Source organism: Sander lucioperca, chromosome 12, assembly GCF_008315115.2.
Source record: "Sander lucioperca isolate FBNREF2018 chromosome 12, SLUC_FBN_1.2, whole genome shotgun sequence".
Classification (NCBI taxonomy): domain Eukaryota; kingdom Metazoa; phylum Chordata; class Actinopteri; order Perciformes; family Percidae; genus Sander; species Sander lucioperca.
The window spans coordinates 25039803-25061631 of record NC_050184.1 but is presented as its reverse complement, the minus strand read 5'-3'; the positions used below and the strand labels follow the sequence as shown (position 1 = coordinate 25061631).

The 21829-nt window shown below is 41.2% G+C and overlaps 1 protein-coding gene across 1 annotated transcript; it reads right to left on the bottom strand.

Moving 5' to 3' along the window:
* Window positions 1-9123: 9123 nt before the first annotated feature.
* Window positions 9124-21180, bottom strand: LOC116062143 (NUAK family SNF1-like kinase 1). The gene is made up of 7 exons (XM_031316707.2): window positions 20548-21180; window positions 16795-16915; window positions 15684-15835; window positions 14017-14082; window positions 11270-11389; window positions 10673-10805; window positions 9124-10563 (listed from the first exon to the last, which is right to left on the bottom strand). Exons 1-7 carry the CDS (start codon window positions 20875-20877, stop codon window positions 9377-9379), a joined length of 2109 nt encoding a protein of 702 aa, XP_031172567.1. The 5' UTR covers window positions 20878-21180; the 3' UTR covers window positions 9124-9376.
* Between the last annotated feature and the right edge of the window lie 649 nt (window positions 21181-21829).

Here is a 21829-nt window from a genome sequence, read left to right as displayed (position 1 = left end):
GTCTGGCTATGTCCTCTGGGATGTTATGAGCCACCTGGAAGGCTCGCGTAACGGCTGTGTTGTATCGTAGTCCTATATTGATTAGCTCAGTGTGGCTGTACTTGTTAGTAAGACCTTGACATGGGAAAGTTATGAAAAACACAAACAAAAAACATAAATATACACCTACAGAAGTGCTAGGAGCTGCTGCTCAATCGCGCGCCGCCATCTTTGTCGCCCCTTCTACCACTCTACAGTTTTAATGCGCGTTTTGAAGTGTTTTTTTTTCTAAGTAATTTAAATACTCGATAATGTCAATTTGCACATCGTTAACACAACAATGACGATATTGTCGTAGACGATATATAACGCCCACCCCTACACCTGACTACAGGAGACATTAGCTCAGACTTGCAGATTATGTATAGTTAAGGGATGTTACGAGAACCGATACTTCGGTACTGAACTCGGTACCAAAATTCTGAAAACGTGCCGGTACTCATTTTTCCACAGTACCCTAGGTACCGGGGGATGCAATCCTTCCGGACCTGACGGGGGCAGTATATATGCCTAACGTTAAAAATGTTCTAGGCTGCCGCTAAATGCTGAAGAAGAACACCGACCAGCACGGGTTAGCGGGTTAACCCTAACCCTAAGCCCAAACTGCCTTGACAAAGCTGTCTGTTTGTAATCAGCATGGCAGGTATTTAAACATAACGGCCTTGTCCCAGAGTTTAGATGTCTAGATATATGAAAAGCTATACAATGCGACGTTTTTAATAATGTTGAAGCAAACAATGTAGCATTGAAGCTACATGAAGCAACTAATATCAACATGGACAAAATCATGAATGTACTAATTCGCTTTTTTGATGATGACCTGGCCAAAGTAACAACACAACATCTAGAAAGTTTTGTTTTCACAATGATTCATTATAGGATTATGATATTATTGCAATATGTAAATCTACATTGATTCTTAATTTAACATATGGTTGGAAGAAGTAAAAATGTATCCAAAACGTTTTAGTTCTTAAAAATTGACTTTTATTATTAATAGTAAAATGTAATGTAAGAAGGACTTTAACTGTTTTGCCAGTCAAATTAACTTTAATGAGTGAATATTGAAATATTACACTGTGACACCCCCCCTCCTCCCCTCAAAAAAAGTTTCAGGCTCAGGATTTTTTTTCACTTTAAGCCCTGAGTGAGCAATGTGTCTGAAAGTTGTAAGTCTTCTGCTAGCTGTGCCAAGAGAAATCTCAATCATTCCCAATCTTGCAGAGACGGAGAGCGTAGGTAAATGTAAGGAGATAACATAGGCACAAGCTAATTATTGCTAACTAAAATGCTAGTTAACATTAGTAATTAAACTTAAACAGCTAATGTAAGTCCAAACTGCCTGCAAGCTTCTCCTGTACTATACGGTAATTCCTCTACAGTGCGACAGTAAGTCGCGTGGTTATGACACAATCGTTAGCCTATTTTTACAAAAACGTCTGCTACGGAGCCATAACGTGAGATACAAGGTAATGGAGCCTTTTATACATTGTTGTGTTTCTTTAGAAATAAACAATGGACAAATAGAGTCTTTAAACGCTTCAGATGTAAAGTTATTCACTGTCAAAGTGACGTCAAAATGAATGGCAGTCAATGGAATGCTAACGGGAGGTGATGGCTTGGTAGCATCAAAATGGCGCCATAGGAGCTACGCGTTCCAGGGAGAGGCTTACCCCCTTGGGAAAAATAGCAAATAGCCACTTATCTCCCTGTACGGCTTCACCGCATTCAGCTTCTGGCTTTACCGTAGATCTACGGCGGCAGCTTTCACAACTTCACCTGGAACTCCCAAATCGCAAGTGAGTCTATTTCTCTCTGCTGTTGTCTATCACAACCTAACGTGTGCCTTGACAGTGCTTGTTTTAACAGACCTCTATAACATCAGTTAACTTTAACCAGCCCGGTTCTTTGCGAAAAACCACAATAAATACCAAATACTAGATTTTTGGTATCGTGACATCCCTAGTAGGGCTGAACAATTTTTAAAAAAATAATCTAATTGCGATTTTTTCCCCAAATATTGCGATTGCGATTTGATTATTTTTTTAAGCTCTTTGTCTTCTGTATTATTCAACAAAGACAAACAATAAATACTTTTATAGTATGAACAACACAAAATTACACACTAGACAGTTAAAAAAGTAAAAATATAGTATATATATATACACACACACACACACACACAACAGTGTATTTTTTTTTTTTACAGTGCACAGAGAGGAGCTGCCTCCAGCCCCTCCCCCTCGTGAAGTTGCGTGCTGCCGAGTGCACTTGCTCAGAGAGGCTATCGTTACGTTAGCTAGTTGCTGGTGTTCTTGCCGTGGGATTAACTGTACTAATAAAACTGTTGAAACACCGCGGCCACGCTGCTGTGGAAGCTCCCCGAACGTCTGGTTGTTACCCCTCTCAGTGGCAGCTCCTCCACTCATATCTTTATAACGGAGCTAACCGCTAACCGGAGCTAACCGCTAATCAGAGCTAGCTAATAGTTGCCAACCGAGCCTTGAGTTCTGTGTGCCTGTATCCATTAACTGCACGTATGGACTCGAACCAGAATAAAACCCTTCATTTTATTAAAATGGCTGTAAAAGTTTTAAACTACAACTCAGAGTTGTCTGAATGACAGAAATCAGCTCAAGGTACAGTGTAGCGTTAGCGTGCTAGTTGATGCTTTCTCTGCGGAGTGCAGACTGATTTTCTCTCGCGAGTCATGTGACCAAATCGCAGCCTTTGCGATTAGGAAATCGCGTTTTAACACATCGCGATATTATCGCAAATGCAATTATTCGTTCAGCCCTAATCCCTATTATAGTTGGTGCGGTTCGAGTACGGATCACGTTCTCACCACAAATTAACCGCTCCAGGGTTCTGATTGTAATGTAACAGTGAAAAAGGTCACGATCATAGCTTCTTATTGAGTACATTTTCCAGCAAATACTTTTATATTTTTACATAAGTAGACTTTTAATAGAGGACTTTTAATGGAGTACTGCTGTGGTAGGATTTGACTGCTTCTTCCATCTCAGAGGGCTGCACTCCAAACCCGAAACCAAATTCAAGGACTCATAGCCACAGCATGTGGGTAATGAAGGATTTCTCCTTTGTAATGCTACTGTTCCCTAACTACCTGGGCCCCAATAATCAGCCTAAAACCAGTAAATTCTGGCTGCTTTTGTTCACTCAATTGTTCTTTCATCCACACGTAAGGGAAGAGAAAGAAAAGCCTCTTGGCCTGCAAGATTTAGCTGTGAACGCTTTCCCCCATGATTAGCATTAGTAATCATTGCAGATATTTGGAATACTTCAAAATCTTTAAAGTCCTTGGCCATTGAGTCCATGCTGCTTTGGGAAATTGTCAATGGGATTGACAGAAGGCCCACACACAACATAAATGCTTTAAGCTGCTGTTACCCTACAGTTATCCTCTGGCTATTAAAGCCAAGTCTTTGTTTAATTAGGGGTCCAAGCCTGAGTCTGCAAGAACGGGCAATAGCAAAGCTATGCCGTTCGCACTGCAGGGCTGTAGAACCCTATTGTTTTTCTACTGATTAATCATCATCATCATCATCATCATAGTCATTATTCTTCTCCGCCTAAAACTCAGACTACAGCCTAAGGGCCCTGACACACCAACCAGACGGGCCGACCGTTGGCAGAAAAGCCAACCAAAGTCGGGTCCCGAGGTCCAAAAAAATGCCTCGGAACACACTGAGGCGACGCCAACTTGAGCGTACGCTCTGCGCGAAACGTAATACGTCTCCATAGCAGCAGGCGCCGCTGCTCTGTATTGTTTCCATTAACAGTCTGATTATTTCCCAGAAAATGAAAACCGGCAGCTGATTGGACGAACGCGTCACGTGGTTCTTTTTTCTACGGAAATTCACAGTCAGACTGTCATGGCGGCTTGTTCAGAATACGATCTCATATTGTACTAAAATAGCTCACCGAAACGTGTTTCTGAAAACATTCTGGCAACGTTTATTACCTACCGTTAGGTTTTGGTTTTTACTTTTGCGTGCTCCCCTGGTTTTTTTACAATAAACAAACTTCTTATCCCACTTGACAAAGTTTCTACAACCTTCAGTGGACAAATGCAACTCTTTTCTCTCACTTTTTCAATCCAAAATCAACACCATTCATAGGCCCCGATGAAAATACTGAGCACCCACGTGTGCCAGACTGCCAGTAGGCTACATTCATTTACAATTAAACATTGCAGTTGGTGCTATGTGGAGAGTCTGTCATAGTGTGATTGGTTATGTCGGTGGCATTGATTCTTAATTTCCCACGAAGCTGATCGCGGTAAAGTGTCAGTTGAACTTTTCATCTCCAATCCTATCCGTATATCATTGTTAAAGGTAGTCTGTATATGCGTGGAGGTGAACTGTTGACCGCTACGTTTGCAACGGCGACGTACCGCAGACGTCGCGGCTCTCCATATTTAGCGACGTTTGCCTCCCCGCCGCTGGGCTTCGGGTTCTGCTTTCGCGCGCTCCCTGGGGCACCGGGGGCGACTGCCGTGGGTGGCTTGGGCCCCGTGCTAACTGCTTGCAGTTCTAGTTTCTTGAGCTCCTCAGAGAAGGAGACATTTACTGGGATCATACAACTTACTGCTCAAGACTGCTCACATTTCAAATGAACCATTACCTTAAAACATGACATGGAAATATATAAGAGGGAGCCGTTTTAAAAGTTGCAACCCTTTTTCTATCAAAATACACTCCCATTTAATTAATGTGTTGAACAATACCATAATCGCTGAAGCAGTGTCTTTTGATCTTTAATAATGTATTACATTGCATAAAATCATCATATGTTTTTTTTAGGTAAAATATTAAACTGAAAAGTAACTATAACTGTAAAATAGATGTGGAGTAAAAAGTACAATATTTCCCTCTGAATTCTGGTCGAGTATAAAAAGTATTAAATGCTTGCTCTTGGGGGAATTACTGGAATTGTTGGGTCTTTGTAAATTATAGAGTGTGGTCTAGACCTACTCTATCTGTAAAGTGTCTTGAGATAACTCTTGTTATGATTTGATACTATAAATAAAATTGAATTGAATTGAGTATAAAGCACTTTTCATCCATGTTGTCCAGGTTAAGATTCAAAATGCTGGGCAAACTCCATCTGCTGAAGAAGTTCATGTGGTAGTATCGAAAGCTCCAGAACAGCTGCTAAAGTGATCTTAAGGTGAGATTGTTTTGTCAACAGAAAAAACCCAACATAATTCTGCTATAAAAGTATGCAAATTTTTCTTCTCATATTTTATGAGGATTCCTGGGTAATTTTACCTCCTGAAAATTATTCAAACGACACACAAAAAAAAAAAAACAGGTCTCAGCTGGTAAACACAATCTGTGACTAGGTGTCACAAGTCAAAAAGGTTTGGAAACAGACAGAGAACAAATACTAATAAAAATACTACTTATACTACTTACTTATTTTGGATGAAAACTGATGACTGACTTTACAGTAATTTAGTAGCCCTATTTTCTTTTTTGCACAAAGTAATTCCAAAGATGGAGTACACCCTGTCACCAGATCAATCCCATATACAGCAATGATTCTGTATTTGTCCCACACAGTAAGTAATGATAAGGTATCACAGAAAACTCGATAGAGACAACATAACCTTCCAGCACGTAATCTGGTCACATTGTTGCATTCAGTGTAAATATTAGCTAAACATAAATCCATGGCAGCTTTTCCGTCCCTGTGTGACATTACAGCTGTTTTGAACTGGCACCATCAGACTTCTGCTCTGGAGTTATTGCCAAATGAACAAAGTGCTTTGCTGCCATCAATCAACCATTAAAGTCATTAGACTATGTATTGCAACAGGAAGGACACTAATAATTAAGTGGGTGCTATAAAGTAAGCCCTATGTATATGTCAGCTATACCAGGCTTCTCCACATCTAAACAAGACCTGCTGGTGAGCTTTGCTATGTTTCATCTTAACACTGTGAACACGTGTATGTCCAAAAGAGAAGCATTTTAGGAAATAAGGAAAAACATGGATTTTTTGACAATATCTAATAACTTTTGAAGGGATATCATAGGAAAATGTTGTCAATCCATTGCGGAAAATGTAATCCTTACCTGACAGTAATGATGGGCTCTCTCCATCACACCGAGAGGAGTGCAAAACACACGTTCCTTGTTTAGAAAATGATTTAGTGAAAGCCAATAAAGGGAACAAAGGAAAAAGGATGCATGCGTCATGTTCAGTGCCTTATGCTTGCTTTTTTTCAACATTTATTCACAGTTGATGTATTAATCCTTCTCTTTATACAAAATAAAAAATATCAAATACAATGTAAACTAAAGTGAAGTGACATGTCTAGATTTCAAAAACATGTATTTTTAAATTATAAGTCTGTAAATGAAATACTAATAATAAAATAAATATTAAAAAATAAAATATTTTCACTAAAGCCTTATTTGACCTCTTTTGCTAAGGGCTTTCTTCTATGAAATGCATTTTTTGTTTAAGTACATGAACCATTATGAAAACAGTCTGTAGGAGTGTTTATAGAGGCACAGGACTCTGGAAGTTAGTTAAATGGATGGTCTTTTATAAACAACGTTCCTTGAATTCTCTGTATTGTGTCTTGTGCTCAGGGCCAAAAGGAGTAAAGGTTCTTGATTATGGAGAAGTAACATTTGGAATAAAAGGGTGATTTGTCTTAAAATGTTATTTTTCACAGCACAACATCTGCACTTCATAATATTTATCTTTACTCTTTTCAAAGCTGCAGTATGTGCTCAATTCATCTCTCATCTCCTGCTGTTTTTGTTGTTCTCTCACCAGAAAAACAACTGGAAGTTATTTAGGTTCACATAATTTATTTAATCCCCCCCCCCCACACACACACACACACACAAACAAACAAGGTATGAAGTGCTTGAACAAAATGAACAAAATTCTTTTCTCACAATATGAAATTACAGATTTAAAAGTGCATACATCTACTGCATATATTTATGTCCACAGCAGCACTGGTCGTGTCTTACGATGAAAAGCAATGTGATCCATCTGCTATTCACACTGTGTCTGTCAGTGCAAAAGAGGCAAAATGTGCACAGTACATTACTGTTTAGTACAAATATACTCAATAATGTGATGAAATAGGTAAACTCCCCCTATTTAGCAGTTATAAGCAGTATATACACATTTAATAAATGTTTACAACACATAAATGTCATTTTAAGCATTTATTAATGTATAGTCAGCAACAACTCCTCTAGTGTGCAAAAAAACACATAATAATGTCCATATATCTGCTTGCAACTACATGATAATGTCTTATAACCCATTTGTTAAATGTAAACTTAACCGCAAACTTTAACCAGATTTCTGGAAATTGGCGAAACAAAATGCAAGTTAATGTGCATTTACATCCCATTACGTGAATATTAGGAATTGAGAACATCAAGATAAACAGTTAAAGGTGCCATCAAAATCATTGCAGAAGAAGAGGGCGCAACAAGTTTACGTAGTTAAAAGAATGCCAGTCAAAACCTCAAACGGTGGAAAGCAATGAAATCTGGCAAATCTTTACATTGTTGTTTTTATGTGTTAGTTTGAGAAACGTTAGTCTTTTCATCAGTCCACACAGATCTGATGTTTTTGTCTCACACGCTGCCTGTATGGCATAATTTATTCACAAAGTCTGTTTTAATTACAATTTGTCGCATTTAGCATACACCGACTTTTCCATTTCAGCTAAGTGATACGCTATACTAATAATGGATTCACATATTTAAGATGGTACTTGGTTATACTTCTCATCATCTTCATTGGTTATCACTTCCAAAAACCTGCAGTGCTAACTTTACCAGATAGCATGGCAGCATCCAGACTCAGATTTTCAAGGCTCATCTGAATAGGCATGGGCCGGTTACTGGTTTCAAGGTATACCGCGGTTTGAAAAAGTCACGGTTTCAAAACCACTAAAATTTATCATACCGTTCCTAAGGTATGTGCTGTTTTTTTCTAAACAGTTTAGAAATCCCTCTCCCTGCCAGTGTGCAGTGTGTTTCAACATAAAAACATTGTGTTTAATGGAAAAAAAGTTTTAGTTTTTTACCCAGACTTCAGATTTAAAAAAAGAATACATTTAGAGCTGTAATTACAATACCGTAATACCGTGAAATTTATATATTTATATTTATATTTTTGATGAAGGTTATCATACCGTCAGAATCTCATACCGGTCCATGTCTAGATCTGAACAGAAATCTGCTGTAAAATCTAAAAAGCGGATCTATTGCAGGTGCAGGTGAGGTCAGAGTGAGTTCATTAAACAGACTGTCCATTGTTCCACATTCAGGCCCCATCTCTGCAATTTGGCAGACACTGGATCTCCTTTAGGTGTCACTTTTTGCATTGCCTCACATTCCAACGTGACATCATGACTTCGCGTAAACATACACGCCACTTTCTAAAGCCAAGCGGCGTGTTATCTGTACGCATATTGAGCTATCCGCGTGTATGTCTACGCCGTATACAGCACGCCGTATACAGCCAATGCATTTTGAGCTATCCACGTGTATGTCTATGCCGTATACAGCGAACGGGTTGCAGACTGATCTCAATAAGTGGCGTATGTATGACATGCCAATTCGTATGCCATTTTGGCGTGTTATCAAGACGCATACTCGCTTTGCGGACGGTTGGGTTTAGGAAAACAATAACAGGGTTGGGTTTAGGAAAAGAACAACGGGACGGTTAGGTTTAGGAAAACAATAACGGGGTTGGGTTTAGGAAAAGATGAAAGTGACGGTTGGGTTTAGGAAACGTGACACGTGGGACACGATCCACGGTTTCCTGGGTGAAAGTCCTGTGTTGTTTGACCCATCCACCACCCCAACCAACCTCCCTACGCGGATTTTCGGGCTTTCATACTACTCGCTACGGCGTAAAATTGACACGCAATCACAAGGTAATTGTAAGTCAATGGAGGCCAAACAGCGTTGATAAACACGCTAAAAAGCGATTATGCATCTTGATAAAACGCCAAAATGGCATACGAATTGGCGTGTCATACATACGCTACTTATTGAGATCAGTCTGCACATTCAGAATACAATTGAAATGGCAATAACGAGTTTAATTTATCATTCAATACGGACAAATATGCCAAGAAATTGTTCCCAACACTGACAGTATAATGCATGGTAGTCCTTGTTCTCAAGATGCAACCTTTCCAGAGTTCATTAAAGTCTTTTCAAGATGACAGGCACTGATTGTCACAGAAAAGTGAAATAAAGAACTGGTGTTCAATCAACCCAATTCTTCATCACACTACCGTTTCCATTGTTCCTTAGGTTTATGTGAGCATGTCCTTCTGTCCTTCTCCATCTTCACCACCTCTATCTGCCTCAGCTCTCAGCTGCTCCAGGTCCTCCTCAGAGCTGCAGGCGCTGTGCTGCATCCCCCGGGAGAAAATCCTGCGCCGTGATTGGGTGCTGAGGTCTAGTAGATCAAAAGAATCAGAGGAGAAGAGGCTATCCTCGCTCACCACACTGGAGGGGCGGCTGTGGTGCCCCTCGGCACCCCCTGTAGCCTGGAGGAGCTGCTGCAGAGCCTCGGGGAATATTGTGTGGGCTGAGCGGTGGTCATCAGGAAGATCCAGACTGCGAGAGAACTTCCCGTTACGTTTCAGAATCCCCTTCCTTCTTCTTACCGCCTCTGTGCGCATGGTGGGGCTGTCTTCTGCCGCTGGGAGACAAGTGTGCGGTTTGTTGGAGCACAAATCACCTGCATCACCCCCCTCTTTAACTTCTGCTCCAGGATTCCTTCTGTCTGAAGATGAGCCATAACCCGACTCCCCTCCATACAAGTTCTTCAGTATTCCCTTCTTGGGCATTTTGGATGAGGGCTGACTGAATGTAGAGGGAGCTGGCAGGCTGGTGGACAGGACATCAGCATGTGTGTGGGTAAGTGTATGTGTTCGACAAGGCTGGGGAGCAGCGTTACACGATTGGGAGGAAGAGTTTTCTTTGGGAGGGCTGTGAAAGACTGAGTCAAAACTCCTCTGGGGTTTCAGAATACCTTTGGGTTTCTTTCTTTCAATGGTGGAAGTGGAGGAAATCGCAGCGGAGGAGGGACCACCACAAGCTCCCAGTGCAGTCTGGGGAATTGTATTCTCCTTGCGTGACTTCCTCAGACTTGACATTCCTCCACGTACCCTTCCTCCTCCTCCTCCTCCTGCATGATCGCTCTTCAGAGGTAAGCTGAAGTAAAAGGGGTGGGAAGAGAGCTGGGCTTGACGGGAGGAGTCCGAGGATAGGCACCCTGGGTCACCGGTCATGTTGCTGGTAGCTGTGACCCGGTTCTGCCAGTCGATGTAGCGAGCCAGCAGGGGGGAGGGGCATTCTTGGTGTGGAGATGAAGGGCAGTCACACACACTCTCTTCAAAACCCCAGTTCACCCACCAGTGGTTGGCCACATCCTCTATCGTAGCCCTCTCATCCACACGCACTGTCAACAACCAGTCGATAAGAGCACAGGCGTCTGGAGGGAACAGAGTCAACAGTTATTTATAGCAGCTAAACTGACTAAAATATTGTAATTAACAGGACACTAATAAGAACATGTAGACGTGGACATTGTAAAGGGTTACCTGAGGGGGGGTTGGGTCTGCGGTAGCGACCTTGGCTGATCTGCTCTGTGAGTGTGGTGTGGCTGGCCCCATCGAATGGCATGCTGCTGTACACCAGGGCATACAGCAACACCCCCAGCGCCCAGCAGTCCACCTAGCATACAAAGACACACATAATGAAGAACATGCCTTGCCAACTCATAACATTCCGGCTTTTTTTTAATGCAATGAGGTGGTGCATGATTTCATATAATTTTAAGCATGACAAAAATTACAGTAGGAGTATCTGAAAATGTGCCCCACGTTTTGATTTTCTACAGCTTTATGAAATCTAATATTTGAGATATTAAAAATTAAATTTTGCCAGAGCCGTTTACTGTGGTGTTTCTTCTGCAGCATATGAAAATGATGTGTAACAAAAAAAAGATGTTGGTCGTAGTGGCGAACCCACGGAGAATTATCACCAGACTGTAGTTCTCCTCAGCTCTGCAGCATACTTTGCCGTCTTTCAGCTCATTGTTTTGGTTTCAGTGCCCACAACTTTACTGCTTTGGTTGGTTGTGGTGCATCGATTAATTTCTCTAAAGAAACCAGCGAGGTCTGTGCGTGTTGACCCACCTCTGGCCCCTGGTAGGGCAGTCCTTTCACTATCTCCGGGGCAGCATAGAGCGGACTTCCACAGTACGTCTGCAGCAGAGTGCCCCTCTGGAAATGATTGGAAAGACCGAAGTCCGCCAGCTGCAGTCAGAGAAATGACATCTTAATTATAGGAATTTTGTGTCCCTTGCTACAACTAAATAACTTAATGTGATAACTAGACAAATCACAAGTGAAACCAGTGAAGTCACAGCAGACAACATGAAAGACATATTGTCAACACTAACCTTTATTCCAAAAGACAAAAATGTAGCTCAGAAAGTCATCTACCCACTGAATTAGAACAAAGTATTCAAAACAATATATTTATTAATAAATAAAAGACTGATCTTAAGTGATCCTAAAAAATTGACTTATAAAGCAGGCAATATATACAAAACCTATAAAACTAAAAACAACCCATATCTCAGAAAAAACAAGTATTGTGTCATTCAAATGTTTCACAGCTGTGGGCACAAAAGACCAGCCCAGTGTGTGTCATATTTTAGTGCCAAATAAACAAAAGGGTTTATGTGACAATCACAGGATGACATAACTTAAACTGCTGATAACAAAGACCACTTTAACTTTATGACATAATGGACTAATCGGTTAACACCGAACCCTTTTATAAATTTTATTTCGCTCATTCACGTCAACACAAACTCGCTCCTCACGCAATCCAGATTCCTTTTCAGTGAGTATGCACTGCAAACTCTCACCCATGTGGCAAAACACAATAACTCAAAAACAATTCCTTTTAAAGGAGCCAAAAATAGGTATGCTGAGCGTTTGCCAGAGGAAGTGTGAGTGAGGAAAGAGGAGAGGGCCAAAAACATCAGGCTGCTTACACTCACATAACGGAACAATCACTCACTCAAGGCTGCGGGAGCCATACGCAGACATACCGAGGCTCCTCTCTATCTGAAGATATTATTAACATGAGCACCAGTCCGCTATCAGCCCCTCTGGTGTTAAATATACTCAGCGTGACAGCTTTATTTCAGTGGAACAGAGGTACAGGGGAACAGAGACCTTTACAGATGGATAATGGCACTGTGTTTACAAGCCAGCTTACAGTTGATATTACAGTACACGTGCAGTGGCAATAATGATGTGTGGACTGAGCAGTTGTGCAGTTTATACAGCTTTTCTTTCTACAAGCTTACGTGTGTGTCTTAGTGTTACATTCTCTTTAAAGCTACCAGAGATACATTAGCCTGAGGCTCCTGTACTCATTTCAGTGCTTTGGCAGAGACAATCCTTAAGTGTCGAATGCTTGTATAAGACACACTCTTTCTTCTAAAAATACAAATGACTCCTGTACATGTGCCTGGGAATTACGTGAGAAGCCACCGTTTCATACAAATGCTAGACTAAAACAGATTGCTGGTTAATGTTCTACACTGGCTGGCAGCTTGTTGGGGCAAATATTTGAGCTGCCTTTTGAGGTTTTTGTGATATTATCGTGTGAGAAGAAAGTGAAGTTTGATGTAACCAGCGGAATTATTTTGTTTGTCTGAGCCAGGATCAAGTCTTATTTGTGTTTGGATCCATACAAGTATCAATGTCCCTTGTCTTGAATAAATCAGCTGATTCAATCTGGTGAAATTTATCATTTCAAGTCTGGCTGGGAACCCTTGTTGCATGTCTTGATCCCTTATTTCCTGTCATCTCTCTACTGGCACTATCTAATAGGCATTAATGTGCATAGGCTATAAAGTTTATATGTTTGTACTAAAACAATATATGAGATGTTGGTGTCAGTTTAAAATACTTCATGAATACGTTAAGTGAACACTTTCAAACTGCTCCATTCAGAAAAAAAGAAAAACAAGTGCAGATTTCTGCCTCTTTTGAACTGAAAATAATCAAAGCCAAGTTTAGTAGTAGTATATTGTCAAATTACAATCTGTGACTTCAAATGTGATCAAGACCAACATTTTACCTTCCATGTTTGGCTGTGCCTGCCTTCTACACATGCCATTAAACAGCTATCGTGCAGATATAACACACACATGCGTTGCACAGAGGCTTGGTCATTTCCTGCAGCGGATGCTGCGAGAGGCTGGTGTCTGTGAAGCTGAGGTTTGCGATGAATGAAGAGCAGGCCGCACATAGTGTTTTCTTTTGATGGACAGACAGAGTATACTTATATTAAAACTCTCCGATTGCCACTGGATTCCCTGCATTCCCCTTTGGTCATGCACAGCTCCCATATAAGGAGAGGAATACCCAAATAAGGCAAAAATTACCCCTGGGTTCTTTTATAAGACCTGGTAGTATGTTTGTGCTGGTTCAGTGTGCATGGCTTAACAACACATTAAAATGACTGTGGGCTGAAAGTGCTCGAATGTATATTCTGAATGTGCATTTTGAATTTCAATTTGGAGCTGGCAAGATAAGCCATTACTAGCTGGACTATGTGTGGCTTCCTTTCAGGATGCTAAATACAGCAGCAGTGGAAAAAGAAGAAATGTATCTGCCAGTGTGTCATAAAGATGTATGCCTTCATGTTCCAAAACAAAAGTTCAATCAGGGACATGGTGTATTTAACTCTCAGGCCAACAATGCTTTTGTCAGAAGACTTATCTATTTTTTATCCAGGGATAAATATTTTGTTTTAGTGAGGACATCCTCATTTATTTCCCAAAACATGCATCATTATCACACTTCGTTGTCAGAAAGAGATATGAAGGCTCTGTTTGTTTATGGTTTATAGATCTTACCTTAACATTGAAATCTTGATCTAAAAGGATGTTCTCCAGCTTGAGGTCTCGATGCACAACACCGTTCTGCAAGAGAGCAGAGACACGTGAGGTCCTGCGCTGTTCCTCCCTACTGTTTACAGTCAGATGTTTGAAGGGTCTAAAAGTTACAATACAAACCCAGCCTGTGGTGCATGAGGCGAACCATTAACATTCCACTCGGGCCTCGTGTTGCAGGGCCGCGTGTCTAACCTGTGCCTTGAGAAAGGCTCTTAGGCTGTTTAATCATCGACAGGCATGAGGAAGTACTTTGTTTGGGTTAATTAATCTGATGAGATGCAATTTGTTCCCCTGATGGTATTAAGCACATGGGAGCCAACAATAGGCCACAGAGTGTAGGCAGCTGTGGAGCCTGGTGAGGAAGACTACACTGGATGTTCGAAGGATGTTTCCCTGACATTGAATAGCTAGAAAATCATAAGAAGAGACAATGACGTTATAGATAACTGTGACCACCCAGGAAGCCGTGTGACGCAAGGAAACTTTAAATGTTGCTGTCAGTTTCTCTTAAAACCACTGGCTGATGAGCCAGAATAACCTCCCTTAATTACATCCTTTTCAGAGCACTTAAGTGGAGGAAATGACCTTAGACAACGTTTTGTTCTCAGTATGTACAGTATGTATGTAAGAGAAGAAAAGCAGAATAAATAAATCAATGTGATTAACCAGGTTATTATTCTTGCTATTTTTAAAAGGACTATGAACGGATTTGGAGGACAGCACAAAAAAAGAATTATTTTCATTCTTCTTTTGAAGCCTCAGTAATCCCTCCATGTGCCCTGCATACCTCAGAAGCATGAATAATTCATTCATGCTGGAACATTCGTGTCTATTTTGGGACAATATCTGAGGGCATGAGGAGCACAAAATCCACCTCTCCATCTACTACAAAGCTACAGGAGAGGAATGATAATCTCTGAGTTTAATATGAGGGATTGAGGAAGAAGCCAAACTGCCAAAATAAGAATTTCTTTCATATCCAACTCAGCTGACTGCAAGGCACAGATAATAAGATGTATGTATGTCCTTGGTAATTCCTCTGTTCTTGCACAGCTGTTGAATTCTAGCCAGGAAACCAGACAGGTCTGCCAGTTCACGTTTCATTTGCTCTGGGAGATACATCTGGCCGCCCTCCCATTCAAACAGATTTTCAGCCGAAGAGTACCTGGACTGGGCCAATCACAACTGTCTACCTCACATGGGGCGGGTTTAAGACGATGACTGACAGAAGTGCTTTATGCTTGAACTAAGTTACTGGACGTAACTGGCATTCTCCAGGCTCACGAAACTCAGATTAAAATGTTAAACTGGAAAGTGCTGATCAAATATGAATCAAGATTCTGTTACTCTATTGCCTATTTCTCACCTAAAGGCAATGTGTTTGTTAAATGTGTCAGTGTGTGACTGTGAAAAATAATCAAGGCTTAATGCGCTCTTAACCCAGAGAGATCTGAAAAAGCAAGTCAAGTTTTCCTGCAGTATTAGGATTAGGATTTAGTGGATTTAGCGGTACTGTATTTGCTTGTGCACAGTTGCACACGTGCCTACATGTGGTTACCAAATTTATACTGAATTCCAGAGGTGTATTGCAGGAAGTATGTATCTACAGTATGTGTGTGTTTGCAAACCTTGTGGCAGAAGTGGACAGCAGATGTGATTTGTCGGAAGATGCCTCTGGCCTCTGTTTCAGGCAGTCTCCCCCTCTCCTGGATGTAATCGTACAGCTCTCCCCTGCTGGCATACTCCATCACTATCACAATCTTATCCCGGCTCTCAAATACTGCACAGGACACAGGACACATTTACAGGTCAGCATAATGCAGATGTGTTTATATGATATGATAACCTTCACTATACAACAATAAGAGATGCTACTCTGCATTCTGCAGCTATTTAAACTAAGAGGGAACCAGAAATCAGGCACACTGTTGTGAGATTCTTACTTCTTAATTAAGTGAAGTTAGTAGTGATCAATAAGTGTGCAGGATTACTGATTCCCTGTTCCCTCAAAATAAATTTGAAATCTAGTCAAATGTATCCCATACAATGTCTCATTCACATGAACATCCAACAACGGATATACTAAATATCAGAGACTTCTAAATGATAGGGCTGGCGAAATTCTATATTTTTGTTATTGTAAACAAATCCCATTAAAGACCCTAACCAACAATGTGTTAGACCTCCTCCACCGTTACTTAAACAGGAGTAAGTAGTGCACTTGTTGGGGACTTATTTCAGCTGTGGATTCGGTGCTCTAGTGAGTATTAACAGTAGCAGGTTGGTTTATGTGGGGTCAAATCAAAATAAGCTACAGACTATGTGTCTCATTATTTTGGACATCAATGGAGGTCTATGACACAGATGAAGAAGCTATATTAGGCTTAGGACAGATAAGACAGATGGGGTAAACTTGTTTATTAAGGTCAATTCAATGTTGGTTTTGGTGTTCAAGTAGAATTTGTTTATAAGAAAAATATAGACTATTGGAAGCATTATCCTTCATGGGCATTGTTGGACTGCTGACTAATGCGTTAAAGGGATATGACACCCACTTTAATTTCACAGCACTACAACTCTGTACTGTAAGTCATTGATTATAAATCAAATCTGCATATCTTTTGCCTCATGTACAGTAACTTTCTTTGAAACATTCAGAGTCTAAAAATCTGTCTGGTGATGAGACTAAATAATAATTCACAATGATATTTGAGACTTGTGTTGTGTTTTCAGACTGACCCTCGTAGAAGCGTATGATGTTGGAGTGCCTGAGCGAGGCGGTGATCTCGATCTCTCTCTGGATGTGAATTCTGTCCAGGTTGTCAGTGATGCGCTCTTTGCGGATCGACTTGATCGCCACCTGAGAAAGAAGACATTGTGCATGTCACATGAACAGTGAAAAATAATGTCTTTGTGTTCATATAACACATATTTGGATCACACAATATTCCACAGCAAGAAGACAGTATTAGATTATCAGGGGACAGTTGTTACCCTGGTGATACTTTGTACAACGCTTGTTGTTGCAGACGATCTGCTGCCATCAAACACAGATTCCTCTTCAATTCATTCTTCTGCAAACCCACCAATTTACCCAATTTACCCCTTTACCACCCTCACAACTCGAGTCATAAAATAGTGAACAAACATAAAATGATAAACATAATGAATGGACAGTTCATGTATTACGTGCATAGACATGCATGGAAACAAAAACATTCATACTGTTGATACACACACACACACACACACACACACACACACACACATACACATACACACCCACAAATAGAACCTGTGGGTATTAGAGGTGATTACGTGGGTTTTAAGGGCTGGATGTGTCTCCTGTGATCTGAGCATGCTCAGAAGCAGAAGGTTGACAGCTGCACTGTTCACACTCTGTTTCCTTAATCCCAGGCACTCACTGTACCCCGATTTAACCCCCAACCACTGATCACACATATGACAGACACAACATGAGCCCCTAAACCTCTTTGGATGAAGTAACGGTCACCAAAATGGCACCATACAAAGACAAGACGGAGGTGGACCAATAAACACACATCAGGGTGTTCTATTTAGAAATATTATAAGCTTAATAAAAAAAGAGAGAAAAACATGTACTGTGCAGATGAGGCTACAGGGCTACTTTGTGAGGTTGACATCCTAAAATGATCATACCCCTGTATAATTCTGTCAATTCTACAATGTCCCTATGGACGAGCAGCACTCTCAGCTACTGGAAAAAAAACGTCTACGAGACATTGGAACAATTCACACGCTCCACCAACCGCAATGGTTATGCAACACAACACAAACACACTCCAGGGAACTCTCTGGACTGACATGACCTTCAATAACTGATATGACGCTATCCAGTGAAGGAGAATATTCAAGTTTTAAGGTTTGTATCTTTTATACTCCAGACTGATGTGGCATCTCTGTCCAGCCAGGGGTACTGGGACAAAAGATTAGGCAATGCATATTCAGTGGTTGTGGAGCTAACAACATGTGTACGCATGCATGCTCATGAATGTTTTCTGACCCAAATACTGTACCTGCTGGCTGGAAAAGCAGTTTGAAGAAAAGAAAGGGAGACTATGAAATAAGCTGCAGGGATGTAGGCAGCAGCTAACAGGACAGGTAAACGGAATAGATGAAGTATGCCAAAGTATGTGGACTTAGGGCAAAAAAGATTGTATTTTACTGTCCATCTATGCTTTGACTTACCCCCTGGACTGGGGCATTTACTGATCAGCAGAGCACAGAGAAGAGAGCCACACACTGGGCCCAGGGCACTAAGCATTTTTAGAGGGGCACGTGTGCAGAGGAAGTGTGGGTATGATCTCACCCTTGTGCGTAGTATGACCTCTAAAGTATCCTTCTAACGAACAATATCTCAATGTTCATGCACATAATGTGCTGCATTTGAGATATCAGCCAAAAATGCCAACGTGTAACAGGATGCATGTAGGGAAACATTAGTAGCTATGTGTGTGAGTCATGCAGATGAAATCAGATATTCTTTTGCATTATTAGATAATGTGTGTAGTAGAGGAACATACCGTACAAGTTGTAATGGTACAGCCAATACAGATGTGCAATATGTACAGAGAGATGCATGATGTTCTGCACAGCCATATAAGACTTAATTTAAACCAGACAACGTGGACAATGTATTTATCCTCTCCTTCTCTTCTTCTCTTTCATATATTTATTGCGGTGGCTTCAGTGCACTGGTTGTGTCTTGACAACAATATTTCCCCATTGCACAACATTGCAACCTGATTGATTACAGGTGTTTTGCTAGTGTTGTGATAGGGATTGGGGGTGGCAACTCACTGACTTCCTGTCCTGTTATTCTCACAGACAAACTCATGGACACACACACGCACACAAGTACACATCCCAAGAGTCTGAGCATCCCTATGGATCCTTGTTGCATCTGTGAAAGATTAAAGAGCAGGCTTATACAGGCTCCTTGCCAAATAGACCCTTGACCTGACCGTCCAGCTACACACACACCCGCACGCTTGCACGCACACACGCATGCACGCACGCACACACGCACGCACACACGCACAACCCCTTGCCATGACCAGGAACTACAGTACTATGCTGTGTATAGATAATGGGAGATATGAAATGGACATTTACACAAACTTAATGCAAAAAGACAAGTAGGGCCAAACAATAAACTGTTTCAGTATATATTTCAGCTAGCATGGTTTGCTTTTTCATGCCTCCTCTTAAAGACAAACGGCCTAGTTAAAGCAATTGTTTGACATTTTATGAAATACTAGTACTTCTCTTTCTTGCTAAGAGTGAGATGAGAAGATTGATACCACTCTCATGTCTATCATATCTGAGATAATCTTCTCATCTAGCTAGTTACAAGTTAAAGTTAAAAGCTGCACATATCTGGTGAAGTAACTTTTTATAAACATCAAAATGTACATTACACAAAACAAAACCATGTTATTTTTATTCTAACATGGTTCAGCTTTCCAGACAAGTCAGGCTGCTAGCCAATGTAAAAGACCTACAGTACAGATTAGTGGCCCTGCATACCCAAGACTTGATATTCATCATCCTTTCCTTCCATTTCATCCTGTACATTAGTCACCGCCTGCAGCAAGGTAGAACAACTCAGACATTTTACAGGAACAATCTCAACTCAGCTCTTTACTGTAATCTCAAACCTACTGTCTCCTCCTTGCTCTAAAACTGTCTCCTCCTCTGCCCTCCTCAAACAACAGCCCCCTGGCCTTGTTTCCAAAAATAATGTCTGTTTTGTTTCAAAGAATCTTTGGTATGTGCTGGCTACTGGCTCAAGAATTAAGCATTTTCCCCCTGTCTGAGTATGTGCATGTTTGTATGTGTGTGGTTGTGTTCTGGTAAAGGTAATCAAACTCAAATTGGAGAGACCTATTGTAGTAATTATATCCCCTTGTTCAAGTGCTGAGTGAGTCAGACCAAAGGCATCTCAGCCTGGCAGCACAGGAAGCAAGAACTTCAGTTCAGCGTCAGCTCATGAGAACACACACACACACACACACACACACACACACACACACACACACACACACACACACAATCCAGGAGCTAAACTCCACCTCCACATTAATATTTAATAACCAATGGGAAACATTCTTGGAGCAGCAACAAATCTTGGTCACACACACACACACACACACACACACACACAGGGAGACTGCTGAATACCTCCTGCTGAAGATAAAAGCATGAGCAGCATATCACATATTACATTATCTCTATAAAGCTTTTGGTTGGAGGTTAAGAGGTCAAACATGTTTATAAAGGTTTAAATAGGTTCATCATAGTGTACCTTTACCCTTCTTAATCTCATCATCATCATCATCATCAACTATATTTCTGCGTGTTAAATATTTAAGATTATACAATAAAAGCATCCCTTAGGCACATATACTATTTTTTATCTTATTTTGCAACATGTTTACTAAAACTCACCGTCTTCAGGCTTGCTCTTTCTACCGCCTTCTTCACTTTGCCATAGGTGCCTTTCCCCAGAGTCTCCATCACCTCGTAGCGGTGTTTCAAGTTGTGTTTGTGCTGGTGCTTCTTCACTTCCATCGGCGCTGTGGCAGTCGGTGCCGGGCCCACCGCCTCCGTGTCTGAGTTTCTCTGCCACTTATCCGCGCTGCAGGGACGGCGGCTGCCCAGCCTCGGGGACTCCTCACCGGCACGGTGGCCGCTGGATGTCGCGTTCCGCAGACAACCGAGCTCGGAGCGGTCGCTTGTGTTCATTGCGCCTCTGCTGTGTGCCTCACGTCTGCCCATCCTCTCTGCGCACTGTGCGCACCTGTCAGGAGCACCCGTTACTGGGACTGACTCCCCAAATTACTTTGAGCTCTGAATAAAAGCAGCTAAAGCGATTGTCAGTGACCAAGCAGTTGCCCATGGAGAGCGTTATCAGAGCAACAAACTAGTCTAATTTCTAAATATCAGCACATTAACAAAACCCATCCGATCCATTTGAGTCGCAGCAGTGTAGTTCCTCCTTTACCCTCTCAAAAACACAGCAACAGGAGGGATGGGAACCACATGGTCCGGAGCAATGGGCGGGGCCTCCTCATTCCAAGGCCAGCTCTCATAGCAACATCCCGGCGCGTCACACACATTTGAGATAATTTTGGGTTTTCCGTGGGCTCTTATTTGAGCGGCTCAGCAGCAGGACGGAGGAGATGAAGGAATGTACGGAATGTCATGCGGGTCAGACACTCACCCTAAATCCACCACTTCAGTCAGACATGTTTGTGACGCTTTGCCATGCGGGGAACTCAGATAAAAATAAATTCTTGAGAAGACTTTGAGGAAATTGTGAGGAAGCAGAGACTTTGAAGTCAGCCAGAAAGTGTAATGGTGGTTGGTAAAACCACACGATTAAATTAATTTGTTTTATTTAAAATCCAAACTTAATTCGTGTCAATTTATTACGCCACATATAACCTTATAAAAAGACCATGCAAAAAGTGATTATAGGATTACAGGACTGCTGTATAATAAGACTTACTTAGGTTTATCATTTGTTATGGCTAAAACGTCAGTGTAACAGTTAGTTAATCATTTATTTGTGCTTTACACAATACACTTTTATAAAGATACAAAACAATTAATGTAGGCTACCGTTTACTACAATTTAGTTCTTGTTTGTAACTGAACTTGCTGGCTTTAGAATGTGGGTTACCTTCAAATGTTTTAAAGTCATTATTAAATGGTTAATGACCCAGAT

Excerpts from the sequence above, each read along its gene's own strand:
- LOC116062143 (XM_031316707.2), bottom strand. The coding sequence starts at position 20,877 with ATGGGCAGACGTGAGGCACACAGCAGAGGCGCAATGAACACAAGCGAC. Across the intron at positions 11,390-14,016 it reads ATCAAGATTTCAATGTTAAG|CTGGCGGACTTCGGTCTTTC; the intron begins GTAAGATCTATA and ends CTCTGACTGCAG. Across the intron at positions 10,806-11,269 it reads TGCCCTACCAGGGGCCAGAG|GTGGACTGCTGGGCGCTGGG; the intron begins GTGGGTCAACAC and ends TTTGTATGCTAG.